The sequence below is a fragment of the Akebia trifoliata genome, chromosome 11, assembly GCF_017979445.1.
Source record: "Akebia trifoliata isolate Shusen 1 chromosome 11, ASM1797944v1, whole genome shotgun sequence".
Taxonomy (NCBI): Eukaryota; Viridiplantae; Streptophyta; class Magnoliopsida; order Ranunculales; family Lardizabalaceae; genus Akebia; species Akebia trifoliata.
The window spans coordinates 44,468,412-44,483,968 of record NC_141385.1 but is presented as its reverse complement, the minus strand read 5'-3'; the positions used below and the strand labels follow the sequence as shown (position 1 = coordinate 44,483,968).

Genomic DNA, 15,557 nt, shown 5'->3' with positions numbered 1-15,557 from the left:
TGTCTTTTTAGAATTTTTGGGTTAGATGTCTTGAATTAAGATCTTGTTGGGTACTGTTCACCACGAGAAATTATGTGGGTCCAGCTCCACGCTGAGTTGGCAATGGGGTTGTAAGGGGGCAGTGCGTCCCCTGCCCCGGGTTACTATGGGGGAGACTTTTTCGGTTTTCTAAGAGGAAGTGAGATAGGTATTGTGAGCATGCATGAGGCACTTGTTTCTCCGTTTAATGCTGTCTAAAGTCATGTATTCTGTTAATTCAAATGCAATCGTATTCGTTCTCACTACCTCAATCCACTTTTTTTTTTTGGTCTTCCTCTCGTTCATTTCAAACCTTCAATTTTTCTCATCATTCTAATCTTGTCCTCTTAGAATCGCAGTTTTGCGAAATTGCCAGCTTCATTACATATTTATTGCTTTATTTGGAAACATCTGTCCCCAGCTTCAGAAAATTCTGAACTCTATTATGTAATATTAACAAACAAAACTGATCCCAATTAGGCAAAAAACAGTCCATGTATTGGATAGTTCTTACATAACAAATGTGATAAAAACAAATGAACTTCATCCAAGAGTTTGAGTCTCTGGCTTTGAAGTTCTAGTTGTCCAATGATGAGATCGAGTCATTGGGCCTACGCAGACCTTAGTGAGGGTAAGAAAAAGGTCGAGATTTTTTGCAAAATTATGCACTAGAGATTTTTGCTGACCCCTTTTGGATACTACATAACTGATCCCCAAATTTTTATGATAAAGCTTTGATGATGATGATGATGATGATGACGATGATGACGAGGACTAACATTTCATTTATCTAATTAGGTTGGAATATTCTAGCCTTCAATGTCGTTAGAGGCTAGAAAAGTCCAATCAAGCTTGATATTTTATTGGAAGGAGCCAACTTAGCGAAGTTGACAAGGTTCGTGAGTGTTGATATCATGACATGGGTTCTAAAACCACCTTCACCCACTAATTGTTGACCACTAACTCGCTTGCCTAGCACCAAAAAAATAGAAGTTCGATATTTTACCATGTAGGTTCACCGAAAAATGGGTCAAATGTTTTACTGAGTACCACGTGGACTACTAAGAGTGTCTCATTTGGAAATTATTAAGGTTGAGGGGTCATTTTTTTGAGACATTTTCCACCATAGTGCTTGCTACAACCAAAGCCAACCCACCAAAAGGTAGCATTTTTTCTATTTTTTTGTTCTCTGATTCATGTTGAAATAGCTATAATCATCTTCTTAGGGCATGTTTTAATTTCTCCATTCGGGTGACAAGCGATTGAAGTTCCTGTTAAACTGCTTCCCACTACTCTGTTGGCTGTCTGGTGTTCCCAGCTCACTTCCTCCATATGTTCCTCCACCCCCATATTGTTGCACTACCAACACCGACATAGTTGCACTGAAGTCCGAAGATGCCAACATGTCTCCAATCACACCCAACTCTGGACACTCACTCCACTCATTCAGCCCCACTATGAGCTCAATAGACATCGTCTGCCCCCTCCCAACTATGTACAAGTCATGAATACTATCTAAGGACCTTATAGCTTCAACCGTATCCTCCACACTGTTCACCACCGTTTCTTTGAATACAATTTTCTCATCTAAAGCACTCTTCATCCTAAACTTCCTTATAAACTCATCGTCGCTATGTTTTTCTCTATCCTTCTCGGTGATCATGCTTAAACTTGTTTGTTGATAAGAGTCTTCCACCTTTAGGTCATCCCCCGGAAGGAACCGAAGAACAGTTAGGCTGATGTCGGGCTGTTCGGCCATCCTTTTAGCATAAGATAGCGCTTCTCGATCGTCTGGGCCTCCGAAGAAGAGCATGGCAATGTAGTGGGATGTGTTGTTGTTAGTAAGGCCTCGGTCTAGGAGAATTCCAACGGAACAAGGTGCGTTAGCCAAGACGTTTTGGTTGATGGTGCGGAAGGCCAGGTTGAGTTCCTGATAAAGAATATACAAGTATTATTTAGGCATATATCAGAGATGTATTGTTGCATTGTAGTAATGTGTATATGATGTATGACAACATTGTTAATGCATCTCATCACATATATTTAAGATTTAGATTAGCATCAATCAAGACTAAATAAATAGATTAGATTGGATTGAATTGAATATCTTTCCATTTTAATGGACTTTTTGAGTCCATATAAACTAAATAGGGCTAATATAAGAGAATTTCTATGGCCACACCAAAATTCTTATAGCAGCTCAATTTTTTTGGCACTCCAATGAAGAATGAGAACACCCGTGGTTTTTTTTCTAGTCTTTTTCTAGGATTTTCAAGAATTCATAGAGAGAAAAGAGAAGTAGAACGATGGTGACATGCGCCTCTTCTCCTTCTCCCTCTCCATTTTCTTCTCCATAGCAACTAATGCCATAGGCGATGGCGGTTGGTGGCACTCTCCCTTTCTCCTCTCCCTCTCCTTGATTTAGTTGAAGAGAGAAAAAAATGGGGTCTCATGATGAAACTTTTTAAAAAGGTAGTCCCAAATCATTAAAACCTATTTAATTTAGGGTGAGATTCAATCTATATAATAAAACACAACCCTGAATCCCACTCCACTACAGTTATGCATATAAACGTCCCTCTCTAGTTATAGTGGAGTGGGGTCCATGCTACCCCCACCTTATTGTCTTTTCTCTTCAACCCTTTCAACTTTATTATATTTCCTTCTCAAAATCTAATTTAATTTTACTATCTTCCCTCTTTTACCCCTTTTTTCAATAATACCCTTTTAACTTTAATATATATCTTTCCTCTTTTTATTCCTTTAACTCCAAAGAGGATGCTCGGGCAAACTCTAGTAGACTTCTAAAAACGAATTAATAAACAAACATGAAATCCAATGGTTAGGATAAAACACATATCCTAAGAATACATCACGTATCTGGAATCCCTAAGAGATATCTTAACTATTGGATTTATCAATTCCACGGTCTGGATTGTGTATTTGTTTATGGGTTTCTTATAATGAGTCAATAGATCACAACCCTTATTTTTTATGAGTCGTGCTGGAGTAACATTGAAATTCACGAGGTTTGGGACATTGGTGTGGATAGAACCATAGATGCTTCTCACTTATATCTCGATGAAAAACGTCTATGGTTCTATAGACACATCCACGTCAGTAATGTTTGAAACGATGTCAATTTCAATGTTATTTAAGCATTTACCATGTTTTTATTTCAAGAATCCATTAAATTCTATCATTGGAGTATTACAAACAAATGTTGGCGTGACAACAGAATTTTTCTAAAATAAGCATATCAATAACTTCAATAAATAAAAGACTTATGATAAATTGACTGGAAAAAAGCCACTCAAAATTCACTTGTTGACATGAATGTGTGTATGGAACCAATGATCTTTTCCTTGTCGTATCCCAAAGAAAAATATCTATGGTTTTCTGTGCACATGCCACATCAGCGAATGAATTTCGAGTGGCTTTTTTCGAGTTAGGTTATTGCTGACTCTAAATAAAATTCAATTTCTCTATTACCTCCATGCCACCATCTATGGTTTGTTGCTTGTGAAAAGGAAGAACAATGAAGGTCACACGCTTATCCTCAGCCAAGGTGCAAACATCTTCATGTATAGTAGTGTAAGAAGAGATAGAAGTGAGGGTCTGCACATACACATTACTAGTGTTTTGCTGGTAATTTTGGAACGCGTTATGGATGATCTGGTCGGACTGGTTTTGGGTTTGGTTATTGGAGTTTCGAGTATCATTGTTGTGGACGACAAGCATGGCGGATGTACAGTCGGTCAACTCTACCAAGTGGAGACCGTACACCGAAATGGGCGAGTCCTTGTTTGGGTGGGAGGACTCTAAGAGGTTTATAATCGTAGGTACGTTTCTTGGGGTGTGAACGCAAGCTAATATACGGAGCTCCACATTACCCTTTGCAAGCTTTTGAAATGTTCTGTGCCTGTATGTTGTGAAACTCCTGGCTGACTTGTAGATCATGGTTAAGATTGGTGATACAATGGCCGTCATCACCAACAACTCAATCACCAACACTGTGAATGTCTCTTGATCCAATATCTGTCCCTCCATTCACACATATGTCACAAACAACATTAGTATGTAAATCATAGTTTTGAATCTCAAATACTCAACTCAACTTGACTTGGGTGCCCATTGAGTCGAGCCAAGTCAACTAGATGATTCATCCACAATTAGGACAGATATAACGTATTACAATGTACTAGGAATGAGATATATTATACATTTGCTGCTAGGATAAAGATCCTCAAAACCCATTTTGTATTTTGTTAGAGAGCTCTTCCTTGACCATGTTAGTCAGGTTAGAAGTCTTACTAAGACTTTTGGACGCGTTATGTCTCACGCGTTCCAGAAGCCTTACTAAGATTGGGAGTCTGACTATGACAGTGTGGGCACACTCTAGAGTTATGCCAGTTTGGCTCACTGGTCCGCCCAAAAAAAGAAAGAAAGTTTAGGGCCTTGATATTGAGCCCAAAAATGTGGGGTTAGGGCTCAAAATTTTCTAGTCCCTTAAATCCAGGTTAGGTTTTGGCTTAACAATGTTCAGTCTGTCCCAACCCATTATTATATTGTATGTATGTATATCATATATGGCTCGATGTATGATTTTGTAAATAAAAAATTATCAGAGAATATCATAGAATAACAAGTTTACTCATCACTAACCATTTTGCAACTAGGATGGAGATTGTACCCTGTTTTGATGAAAAGTAGCATCAAATAGTTCCAAATGACTTCAAAATGTACATGAATATAACATTTTTATAAAATTCAAAAATCAAACTGAGCTCATAAGGGTTAGGTTTGGACTTAGCTGACTAAGGCTCGATGAGGGTTTATGCTGCTATAGTTAAAATCCGTCTCCTTAGGGCCGGATTCGGGCTCAGCAATGACCGGCATGAATTTGCCCATTGACAACCTTAGTACATGTGCCACATGCAAGTATAAGAATGTCTTTTTCCAATCTTCTCTTAAATTCCCATCCTGACCTTTGACACAGTGTCCAACATACAACTGAGATTGGGAGGAAAAATATTGGTCCTTGGGATCCATTTTTTAGGGAATTCCTAAGAATATCTTCTCATCTCAGTAGTACACTAGATATTATACCTCAAATGTCATTAGAAACTTGAATTTTACTTGTATAATTCATCAAAAGCCTTATGTTTTTCGCCGCATCAATAAATGAAAGAGAGTGATATAGATACTGGTTAAGAAAGAACCTGTTCGTCCATCGCCAAATTGAGGACAACAATTGTTAGAACACCTTTAGTATTCAAGAGCAATCCGAGAGTAATTCCATCGTGAAATTTCATATTTTTGAAGAGGCCAATGAGGAAAATGACAGCCACCTTGATGGCTGAGGTCCCCATAGCCGTGGCTAATAAGTACTTCCAATGGTAGTGTTTCGATGACAAGCTCCAAATATCAGTTCTAAGACCACTTACAAGGAAGTAGAGTGGGAGAAATAATTCAGTCACAAACTCAACTTTCTCAACCAAAGGTGGTACAAGTTTACCCTTGGGGATAACGAGTCCGAACACAAACGGGCCAAAGATAGAGCGAAAGCCAATGACTTCAGAGATGAAGGAGCACAACAAAACAATTGTAAGAATGACACATAAGAGGTAATTGTTAAAGCTATCACCTTTGGGTTGGTCAACAAGCCGTACTAGTATGGGACGAATAACATAGATAACAAAGAAGACGAAGCATAAACCAGATATGATCACCAACAAGGATACATAACTGTGGGTTTGTTGATCAATCTCTTCCCACGACTTGATATTATCGGTCAGGGGAAGGGCGGTAACCAAGATGATCCAACATGACATTTCGATAAGGATGGCTGAGGCCATGGATAACTTCCCAACTTCGGTACCAAGGAGTTTAAGGTCAGTGAGGATACTAACGATAACTGGGAAGGCTGTAATGGAAAAGGCAACACCAAGGACAAGGACCTGCGCAAGGGAGGAGAAAATCTGACTTGGTTCATATGAGCCAATGAAAGTATGTATTTTGAGATTAACTGAGAAGTTGTAGGCAATAAGAATTGGCAAGCTAATACAAATGAGAGCAAGGATGACGGCTTTTAATCCGGTGGCTTTAATGATGCTGATGTCCATCTTCACTGCAACCAAGAAGATGTGGTAAAGGAGCCCAACATGAGATAGGGTTTCGAGCACCGACACGCCTCCCTCGGGGAAGTAAGTCAACCCAAAATCCGAGACTCTACTCATCATAGAAGGACCCAACAATATGCCAGCCTATTTTATGAAAATAAAAGGTGAATGTTAACTTCATGATTTCAATGCGACATTACTAACATTTACAATCATGTTTCTTAAGAAATTTTTTTTTACACGAAAGTCGATCCAGGATTTTACAGAATCTCAGATAGACCAATCGCACGAAGCTGCGTGTATTGAGGGCATCCCCAATTTATAAAAATTACGCATGTTAGTTGTTGTGCTATTAGTCAATGGAGATTTTGTGAAATCCCTTATCGACTTTCTTGTGAGAAAAAAATTTCACATGTTTCTTTCGTAAATATTCTTAAAATGAAGTATGTTTATATTGCCGTTATAGTATGAAAGAGTAAGGGGCTTTTCTAGCCGAAAACCCAGATTTTTCTTTTCGAAATCAATCATCTTCAACCTCTTTTGGATAAAAATTTTTAACTCTAATTATCAAACTTATGATATTATGTACTTCAACCTTCATCTTCAAATCTCGAGGTAAGACATGATTTTTGTGAAAGTATAAACAACAAAATGTTGGATAAAAAAAATCTAGGGTTTTCTACTAACGAAGTATGGTAGAAAATGATGGATAAAATAAGGTTGAGTGGATTAAAGTTGAAGAGCTTGAAGATTATTTGGTTCGGGAAGAAAAAGAAATAGGATTTTTGGGAACTTGAAAAAGATGTGATTTTGAAAGAAAATCTAGGATTTTCTATAATGAGTTAATTTTTTTTTTTTTTTTGAAACAATGAATTAAATATAAACTTTGGGATTATATTTTTAAAAAAACATATAACAGGGAGGTCAAAGAACTTGAAGATGATTGGTTTTGGGAAGAAAAATCAAGGATTTTTCATAAGAAGTTAAAGATAAGGGCATTTGGGTCTTTTTTCACTAGTCTTTTAAAAAGACTGAAGTCAAAAGAAGCATGTCCATCACTCATCAGCTCAAAGCACAAAAATGTCTAATATGCACCAAAACGTTCAAAAAAAAAAAAAAAAAAAAAAAATTTGAAAATTTTGAAGCTTGGGAAATGTGAGAGACTTACCAAGACTTCAGCTATAATTGTGGGTTGGCGTAAGGGTTTGAGAACAAAGACAAGTAATTGTTTGGTTAGAGTAACCATTAATAACTGTGTGAAGAAGAGAACAAGAGAGAACTGTAATGGCTTTTTCTCCTGCCATATTCCATTGGTAGGCATCAGCTTTGGTTGAAAGCAATTTATTGCTTCGAAAGGTCTTGTCCCTCTCACGTAGGAAGGATTAGATGGATTTCCTAATCCTTCCACTACACTCGTCGCCATTTTAACACTGAAACCACACCACACCACGCCACACGGCCCTTTCTTTTTTTTTTTCCTCCCCTCCTTTTTACGGAGGAGAGGAAGAAGAAGTAGTGCAACACAGAAAAAAAAAGAACAAAAAAAAACTTAAATTAAAAGTTATAAGAGAGTTTTTAAGTTGGGTATGAATTGGTCCAGCTGGTCAAACATTTTGGTTCATGAATTGTCAAGATCGTTTTTGGACCATTTGATTGATTTATGATCTATGGTTGTGATGAAATGATAGATTTGACCGTTTTAGACGTTTGAACGACTGGAAGAGAAAGAAAGGCGAAAGACAATGGTTGGTCGGATGTTTAGGAGGAGAAATGAAACTGATTGGCCTTTTATAGTTTTATTTTGGTAATTCGTAGAATCGGAAACTATACGAAATGTGGAGTAATTTTTTGCTCAAAACCTAACAACCATTTGACATGTGGAGCAAATGACATTAACAATGAGAGAGAAAGTTTCTCTCCACTGCCACTGTAAATAAAAAATAAAAAAATAAAAAAAGAAAGAAAATTTTCTTATCTAATCACCTTACTACATTAAAAAATATGATCCGAGGAAATAGGGTTGTAGAGTACAAAATTAGTTGAATTTTAAAAATAAAAAATAAAAATATAGTTATTTTTCATAGTTCAATTTTATTTTAAAATTTAGGTGCTTGGTAGCCATCTATTTTCAACACCTTAGATCAAGTTCGAAAAATAATTTTTAATTATTATTATTTAATATGAATATTTTCGTGAAATCCAGAAGACTGTATTATTTGATTGTCAATGTGATAATCAATGTAGGCTCAATGACCCTTTTTAAGATTTAAAATCTTAAAAAATAAATTTGTGGGCAGAAGACGTGCGAGCAAGAGAGAAACTTTCTCTCTATTGCTGATTTCATTCGCACCACATGTCAAACGACTATGGGATATAAGCAAAAAATCACTCGTCAAATTACTCAAAAATGTGTGAGGGTATTGACGAGTGATTTTTTGCTCACATCCCAACATGTGCTTGACATGTGGCGTGAATGACGTTAGCAATGACAAAGAAAGTTTCTCTCTCCTGCCCATAATGATAAAAAGAAAATTTTCTAATTTGATCACATTGTGATATTCAAAAACATGATTGATCTGATGCAATGAGACCATTAATGACAAAATTATATGTACTTTTAAAAAAAAAAAAATTATTTTTCACTGTTTAATTTTATTTCAAAATTTTGGTGCTCATTGGCCATCCATTTTCAATACCTTTGATTAAGTTTCAAAAATAACTATTTTAATTTTTTGAATATGAATATTTTCATGAAAGCTAAAAGGTTGTGTTATTGTTATATTAATAAAAAAAAAAAAGAAGGTTGTGTAGTTGGATTGTCAATGTGATAATCAATGTGGGCCAAGGATTTTTTTAAGATTTGAAATCTTAAAAAGGCAAGAGTGAAACTTTCTCTTTATTACTGACGTCATTCATGCCACATGTCAAATGGCTGTTAGGATGTGAGCAAAAAAATCACTCGGGATTGACACATCTGATAGAATAATGTGTTAGAAATTTGTTGTGTTCTTCGCGCATCGGATTTTTGGGTGGTATACAAATATGGGTGAAAGTAAAGAAAAAAAATCCATTAATTAAGTGGCTAGGATCATTTGGTAATGATACACGGCCAAGTTATAGTTCACTTTACCCACCCTTGGCCCAATGATTGGTATGGATGATGTGTAGGTAGGTCCGTTACGCGTGTAGTAGATGTCCATCCTCTAAAATTCTTTTTTTTTTTTCTCAAGAAAAACTAATTTCTTGAGAATCTTCTCCAAAAAAAAGATTTCTCCATGGCCAATAGAGTCCCATTAGCCTTACTAGCATAATGATAAAAAAAAAAAGAAAAAGACTCGTGATACTACTAGATTCAAGGAAAAAAGTGAATCCGAAACCCTCCATTTTTTAATCAATATTAGGCTATGTTTGGTAACAGTTATGAAGGCTGAAGGTTGAAGTCTGGAAAGTAGAAATTAGACCGAATATGTTTCATCCAAAGTCCCCTCATCACTAGTTCAAAATTTCTGAATGTTAGTTTTGAAGTCTAAAATCTAAAATGAAATAAATGGAAATAGAGCTTTTGAAGTTTGAATTTTAAAGGCGGACCACCTCCTTTCGGACTTCAGAAGTGTTACCAAACACACTTAGTAATATCCTCACACTTGGGTTAATATAAGAGATACCCCATGTTTTGGGTTTTAGTTAATTTTAGAGAATCCCCCGTATTTTCAAAACGATGACATGTTGTCTTGACTCAAGTCTTCTTCCTCGAGACTATCATAAACGTTTTCTACTGAACTACCTTTACGAATTACTTGATTCATTTTAGTGTGGTTAATTACAAATCCAAATTTGACATGAGCAGGCCAACGAACATGTGAACATAGGGTTGGAGAATGTTTTTAAATTTGTTTATGTGAAATGCAAAATGGTACACATGGATGCACAAATCACTTTTTCTTCAGAAAATCAGTTTTTAGTTGTGCCTAGCTATTTTTTAGGTTATATTTATTGTGAACTATTGTACGAATATATTAGGGTTTGTGGAGCTTGATGGTACTGGTCAGTAAGAACTGTCAATTATTCAACAATTTTTCGTTGGTTGAAAGGATTTTCCATAATTTCATTGTAATATGTAAAACCTAGGTACCATACTTTGTGGGGTATATATTTATCTTTATGTAGTGAAAGAATATTGTAATATATATAACACAAAGTTTTTTAGATAGTGGAGGATGTACCTCAATCGTAAGATAACCACGTAGCTCTTTGTGTTTTCTTTGTGTTCTTGCATCTTTAAATTTTCTTTATATTGTTCTTGGATCAATTTCATTATCATGCAAAACTTATTTGATCAAAAGTTTGATTGCTGGTAGTCTAATGGGTGGGGCTGTGGTTGGAGTAGATTAATTTTAACAAATTGATTAGAGCTGAAATTCAATGTTTATGTAGTCCTCAAATGTTTTTCATCTCCTAGGAAATTCATTTATCAAAAAATGGTTAGTGACAATAATTTTCTTGGCAAAATCTGAAACAAAGGTAGGAAAATATGCATTTCCTAGGGAAATTTTGTTTGAGGGTCTCCTACCTTACCTATACTTAGCTTAGAAACTATATATATATCTCTTTTCTTTTTTCATTTTTAACAAAAAATAATTTCTTGAGAAAAGGGGCATGAGAAAAATGAATTTCCTTAGAAAATTTTTGCCCGATGTATAATTGCACCTAGGAAAATGTCATAAGTTAAAGAGTTGGTTTTTAGTTTTGGAGGTTGTTAGTAACATATGTTTTTATGTTCTTGATGAGAAAACATTTGGGGGGGGGGATGAATGTAATTTCTATTGCAAAAAGGTGTCTTGTCTTCAGTTTGTGATTAAGAGTTTGTGATTAAGATCTCAATACATAAATTATTGAGAGTGTAAAAAGGTGTCTTGTCTTCAGTTTGTGATTAAGATCTCAATACATAAATTATTGAGAGTGTTTATGTAATATTAGGTTGAAGCATAAAGATATAGAGAAGCCAAAAGCAAAATCTCTAGGTTGCTTACTTTTGGAGGCTCTCCCCTTTGTGAGATAAAGACCACTTACGACATAATCTTGATTATATACTTTAGTAATTCTTAAGCGTTCAGTGAATTGCTTGTAAGGGCACACGTTAAAGTGCTATAAATACACTTTGGAAATTCGAATCTAAGGGTATTTTGGTATATATATAGATGGGTGGCATTCAAGGGCCAACTTTTTGGCAAAATATTTTTCAAAACATGAGTTAGAAGTTTTGGAATGGACTAATTTTTGGTGAGGATGGATGATCTCTACGGTGAGGAGATCATCCTCACCAAAAATCAGCCCATTCCAAAACTTCTAACCCTATCAAAAATAGTTTACAAAAAATGGACGGTCCACGATTTTTCAACTTGTAAACATGGGTTAGAAGTTTTGGAATGGGCTGATTTTTGGTGAGGATGATCTCCTCACCGTAGAGATCATCCTCACCAAAAATCAGCCCATTCCAAAACTTCTAATTCATGTTTTGAAAAATGTTTCGCCAAAAAGTTGGCCCTTGAACGTGACCCTATATATATATATATATATATATGGGTCCCGTTCAGCAACAAACATTTTTCAAAACATGGGTTAGAGGTTTTGGAATTGACTGATTTTTTGTGAAGATGATCTCTACGGTGAGGAGATCATCCTCACCAAAAATCAGCCCATTGCAAAACTTCTAACCCCTGTTTACAAGTTGAAAAATCGTGGACCGTTCATTTTTGTAAGCCATTTTTGATGGGGTTAGAAGTTTTAGAATGGGCTGATTTTTGGTGATGATGATCACCTCACCGTAGAGATCATCCTCACCAAAAATCAGCCCATTCCAAAACCTCTAATGCATGTTTTGAAAAATGTTTTGCCAAAATGTTTGTTGCTGAACATTTCCCTATATATATATATATATATATATATATATATATATATGGGTCACGTTCCTACGACCCCCATTTCGACCCTCATCGCGACACACGAAATCAGCCGTCAGATTTTGCGCAGATCAGCGGTCCAGATCGGGTGTAGCGGTACAATCGATTGTAAAATAACAAAGTTTGCATATTTGCAAGCGCCTCCCCGTTAAAAAAAACCCAAATCTAAATATCAAAACAGATCTTCGTCTTCTTCGGTTCTGCGTTCGAAGACACACAGATTCAGCTCCTTCCTCTTCTAACAGATCTTCGTCTTACACAGACTTCTCTTCGTTTTCTTCCTCTTCGTCTTCTGCCCTTTGCGTTCGAAGGAATTACAAACTTCTCTTCGTCTTCTTCCTCTTCGACAACGGCGACGAAACCCTCTTTCGTCTTCTTCCTTCATCTTCTTCTTCTGCCCTCTGCGTTCGGACGACACACAGACACACGTCTTCCTCGACAGACTTCGATCTTCATCTTCACTCTCTCTCTCTCTCTCAGGTAAGAAATCAGCAACCCTTAATTACTTTTCTTTTTCTTTTTTTTTAATTTTTTTAATTTTAAATTTTATAGCTATGAAATTATCACCTTTAAACATTTCTTGTTTTTTTTTTTTCCATCATAGTTTATATTTTTGATGTATTTTCTATGCCTTTTTATTAATGTTTATGATTTTATTTATGTTTATTTGAAGAAGGAAAAACAGATTTATTATGCAGAAATTTATTCACTTTGTGTTTGAAGAAAAAGCTCAAAGGTGTTACATGTTAAGCATCTGTTGCTTACGACCCAATAAAATAAATAGGCTTGTTCACTGGATGTTTGAAGAAAATCCCCAAAGGGATTTCTTGTTAAGCATGTGATATTCCTAGAAAGCCATACTCTATCTAATGGGTTTTGGTTGTGGTACATTGTTCATTTTAAATGTGTTCGTACGACACATATGGGTTTTGGTTTTGTTACATTGTACATGGTATGATACTGCAAATGGGTTTTGGTTTTGGTACATTGTTCATTTTAAATCCCAAAACATGTTTTTCCAGCAAATTCATCATGTTTAGTATCAACTAATTCATTCAAAAATTACCAGTGAAATCGCTGGTAAGGCAAAATTGCTGGTATTTTATCAATGAATTCATAGACTATAAAACTGACAGCATTCATGAATTCGTACATTATAAAAGTGACGAATTAACTATAAAAACATGTTTTGGGAGTTAAAATGAACACTGTACCGAATCCGAAATTTTGTCATATTCAGGGTACGAAATGGAGATTCACCCCTTAAAAAAAAAGTCATCATTGAGAATAAGTGAAAATTGAGGTGCCAATAGAAACACACTCTCAAATTTTTTGTTTTGTTTTAGATTTCTATTTGTTAGATTTAAGATTTTATATGGGCCTAAGCCTAATTGTAATTAACTGTTGAAGTTGTTTCAATGTGTTATAACACTTTGTAATGTTGAGAATAGGTAAAAGTTGGGGTGCCAATAGAAACACACACTCTCATTATTTTGTCTTTTTTATTTATTTATAAAGATTTCTATTTATTAGATTTAGGATTTTATATAAGCCTAATCCTAATTGTAAATGACTGCTAAAGTTGTTTCAATGTGTTATGACGCTTTGTAATGTTGAAATAATTAGTTGAACCAAGCTTTTGTAATGTTTGGATTGTGTGTTTTAATATTTAACTAGGGTGTGATAAATTATTTATGAAATTGGGGATGTAATAAGTAAATGTAGATCACTTACTCATTCATTACAAGTGGCCTTAGAGATTTGGTCATATTTTCTAAGGCTTTTCGGGGTAAGTTAACTAGCTATTTGACACACATGCCACTAATCCTTTTGAGGATTTTAGAAATGGCTTTCCATTTATTCTTTTAGATAGCTTCGAGTATTATTGATTTGAATGTAAGAAACATGAGTTGGCAACTACTTTTGTATTATTATTTAGATGTTGAATAAATACAAATTTCAATATATTTTAGTTAACCTTAACTGGGACTTTGTTAATTTGTTTTAGATAATTCTTCATGGATACGATTGACGTTGACAAGTGTGGGAGTGTACATGTGAATGAAAATGTGGGATCATCTTCGATTATGGAAGTAGAACGTGTTGATTGCCTCAGTCCTAACAAAGATGTTCGAAAGTTAAATGCACCATATGTTGGGATGGTTTTTGATTCAACTGAGGAAACAAAAAAATACTATGAAGAATACGGATGTCAAGAAGGGTTTTGCATTCGTGTACGAAGTAGTTCTAGGACGATAAGAGGTTCAAATGCGGTGACTGGGATAAGATATATTTGCATACATGAAGGCAAATATACATCGAGGATAAAAGAAGATGCGATAACAGATGAGAATGAAAAGGGGAAAAAGAGAATTGTAAGAAGTTGTTCTACTTTTAAATGTGGATGTGAAGCAAACATGCGCATTGTATTCGACCAACGTACAGTAAAATGGAGTGTCGGTTTTCAACGATGATCATAATCACAAGGTTGTCACGCCATCGAGGAGAATGAAAATGAAGTTGAATCGAAATATGCCGAGCGTAGCTAAGGATCTAACAGAAACATTTCATAATCAAAACATTCAAATTAATAAAGTTCCATCAATTCTTCGTGGAGATATGATCGGTTTTGATGTTAGAGACTGTTACAATCACCTTCGAAATGTTAGGCGACAGGATTTAGAAAGAGGCGATGCACAATGTGTACTTGAGTACTTTATTGAAAAACAGAATGAAAATCCACAATTTTTCTATGGGATACAATGTGATGAAGATGGGAGAGCAGTTAATTTTTTTTGGGTGGATGCGAGGTCAAGATTGTCATATGAATATTTCGGTGATGTGGTTACATTTGACACAACTTATAAGACAAATAAGTACAAGATGCCGTTCGCCCCGTTTACTGGAGTCAATCATCATTTTCAATCTATCCAATTTGGATGCGCTCTTCTAGGAGATGAGACAGAGACTACTTTTGTATGGTTGTTCGAGATGTGGCTTAAAGCTATGAGGGGAAAACATCCAATTTCAATAATCACAGACCAGGACTTGGCAATGAGGAATGCAATTGCCAAAATTTTTCCCAACAGTCGTCATCGTCTATGTATTTGCACATTCGGAAGAAATTTGCAGAGAAATTGTCTCATAAATACTTTGAAAATTCTACTTTCAGAAGTAGGATAGAAAAATGTATTTGGTCGACATATTCTGGGGAAGAGTTCGAAAAATAGTGGCATAACGTGATTCAGGAAAATGGATTAGAAAAAAATGAATGGTTGCAACACCTGTTTGAAATACGGGAATCTTGGGTGCCTACTTATAATCGAACAACTTTTTTTGCTGGTATGAATACCACTGGGCGTAGCGAAAGCATCAATGCATTTTTTGATGGATTTGTTAATTCGACAACAAATCTCAGAGAATTTGTTGTGAAGTATGAAGAAGCTTTGAAGAATAT

General features: G+C 35.5%; 1 protein-coding gene across 1 annotated transcript; it reads right to left on the bottom strand.

Annotated features, from left to right (window-relative positions):
* Window positions 1-1,252: 1,252 nt before the first annotated feature.
* On the bottom strand, window positions 1,253-7,612 carry LOC147391963 (cation/H(+) antiporter 15-like). Its single transcript, XM_086459122.1, has 4 exons — window positions 7,309-7,612; window positions 5,241-6,284; window positions 3,511-4,056; window positions 1,253-1,948 (listed from the first exon to the last, which is right to left on the bottom strand). Exons 1-4 carry the CDS (start codon window positions 7,561-7,563, stop codon window positions 1,253-1,255), a joined length of 2,541 nt encoding a protein of 846 aa, XP_086315248.1. The 5' UTR covers window positions 7,564-7,612.
* Window positions 7,613-15,557: the final 7,945 nt, after the last annotated feature.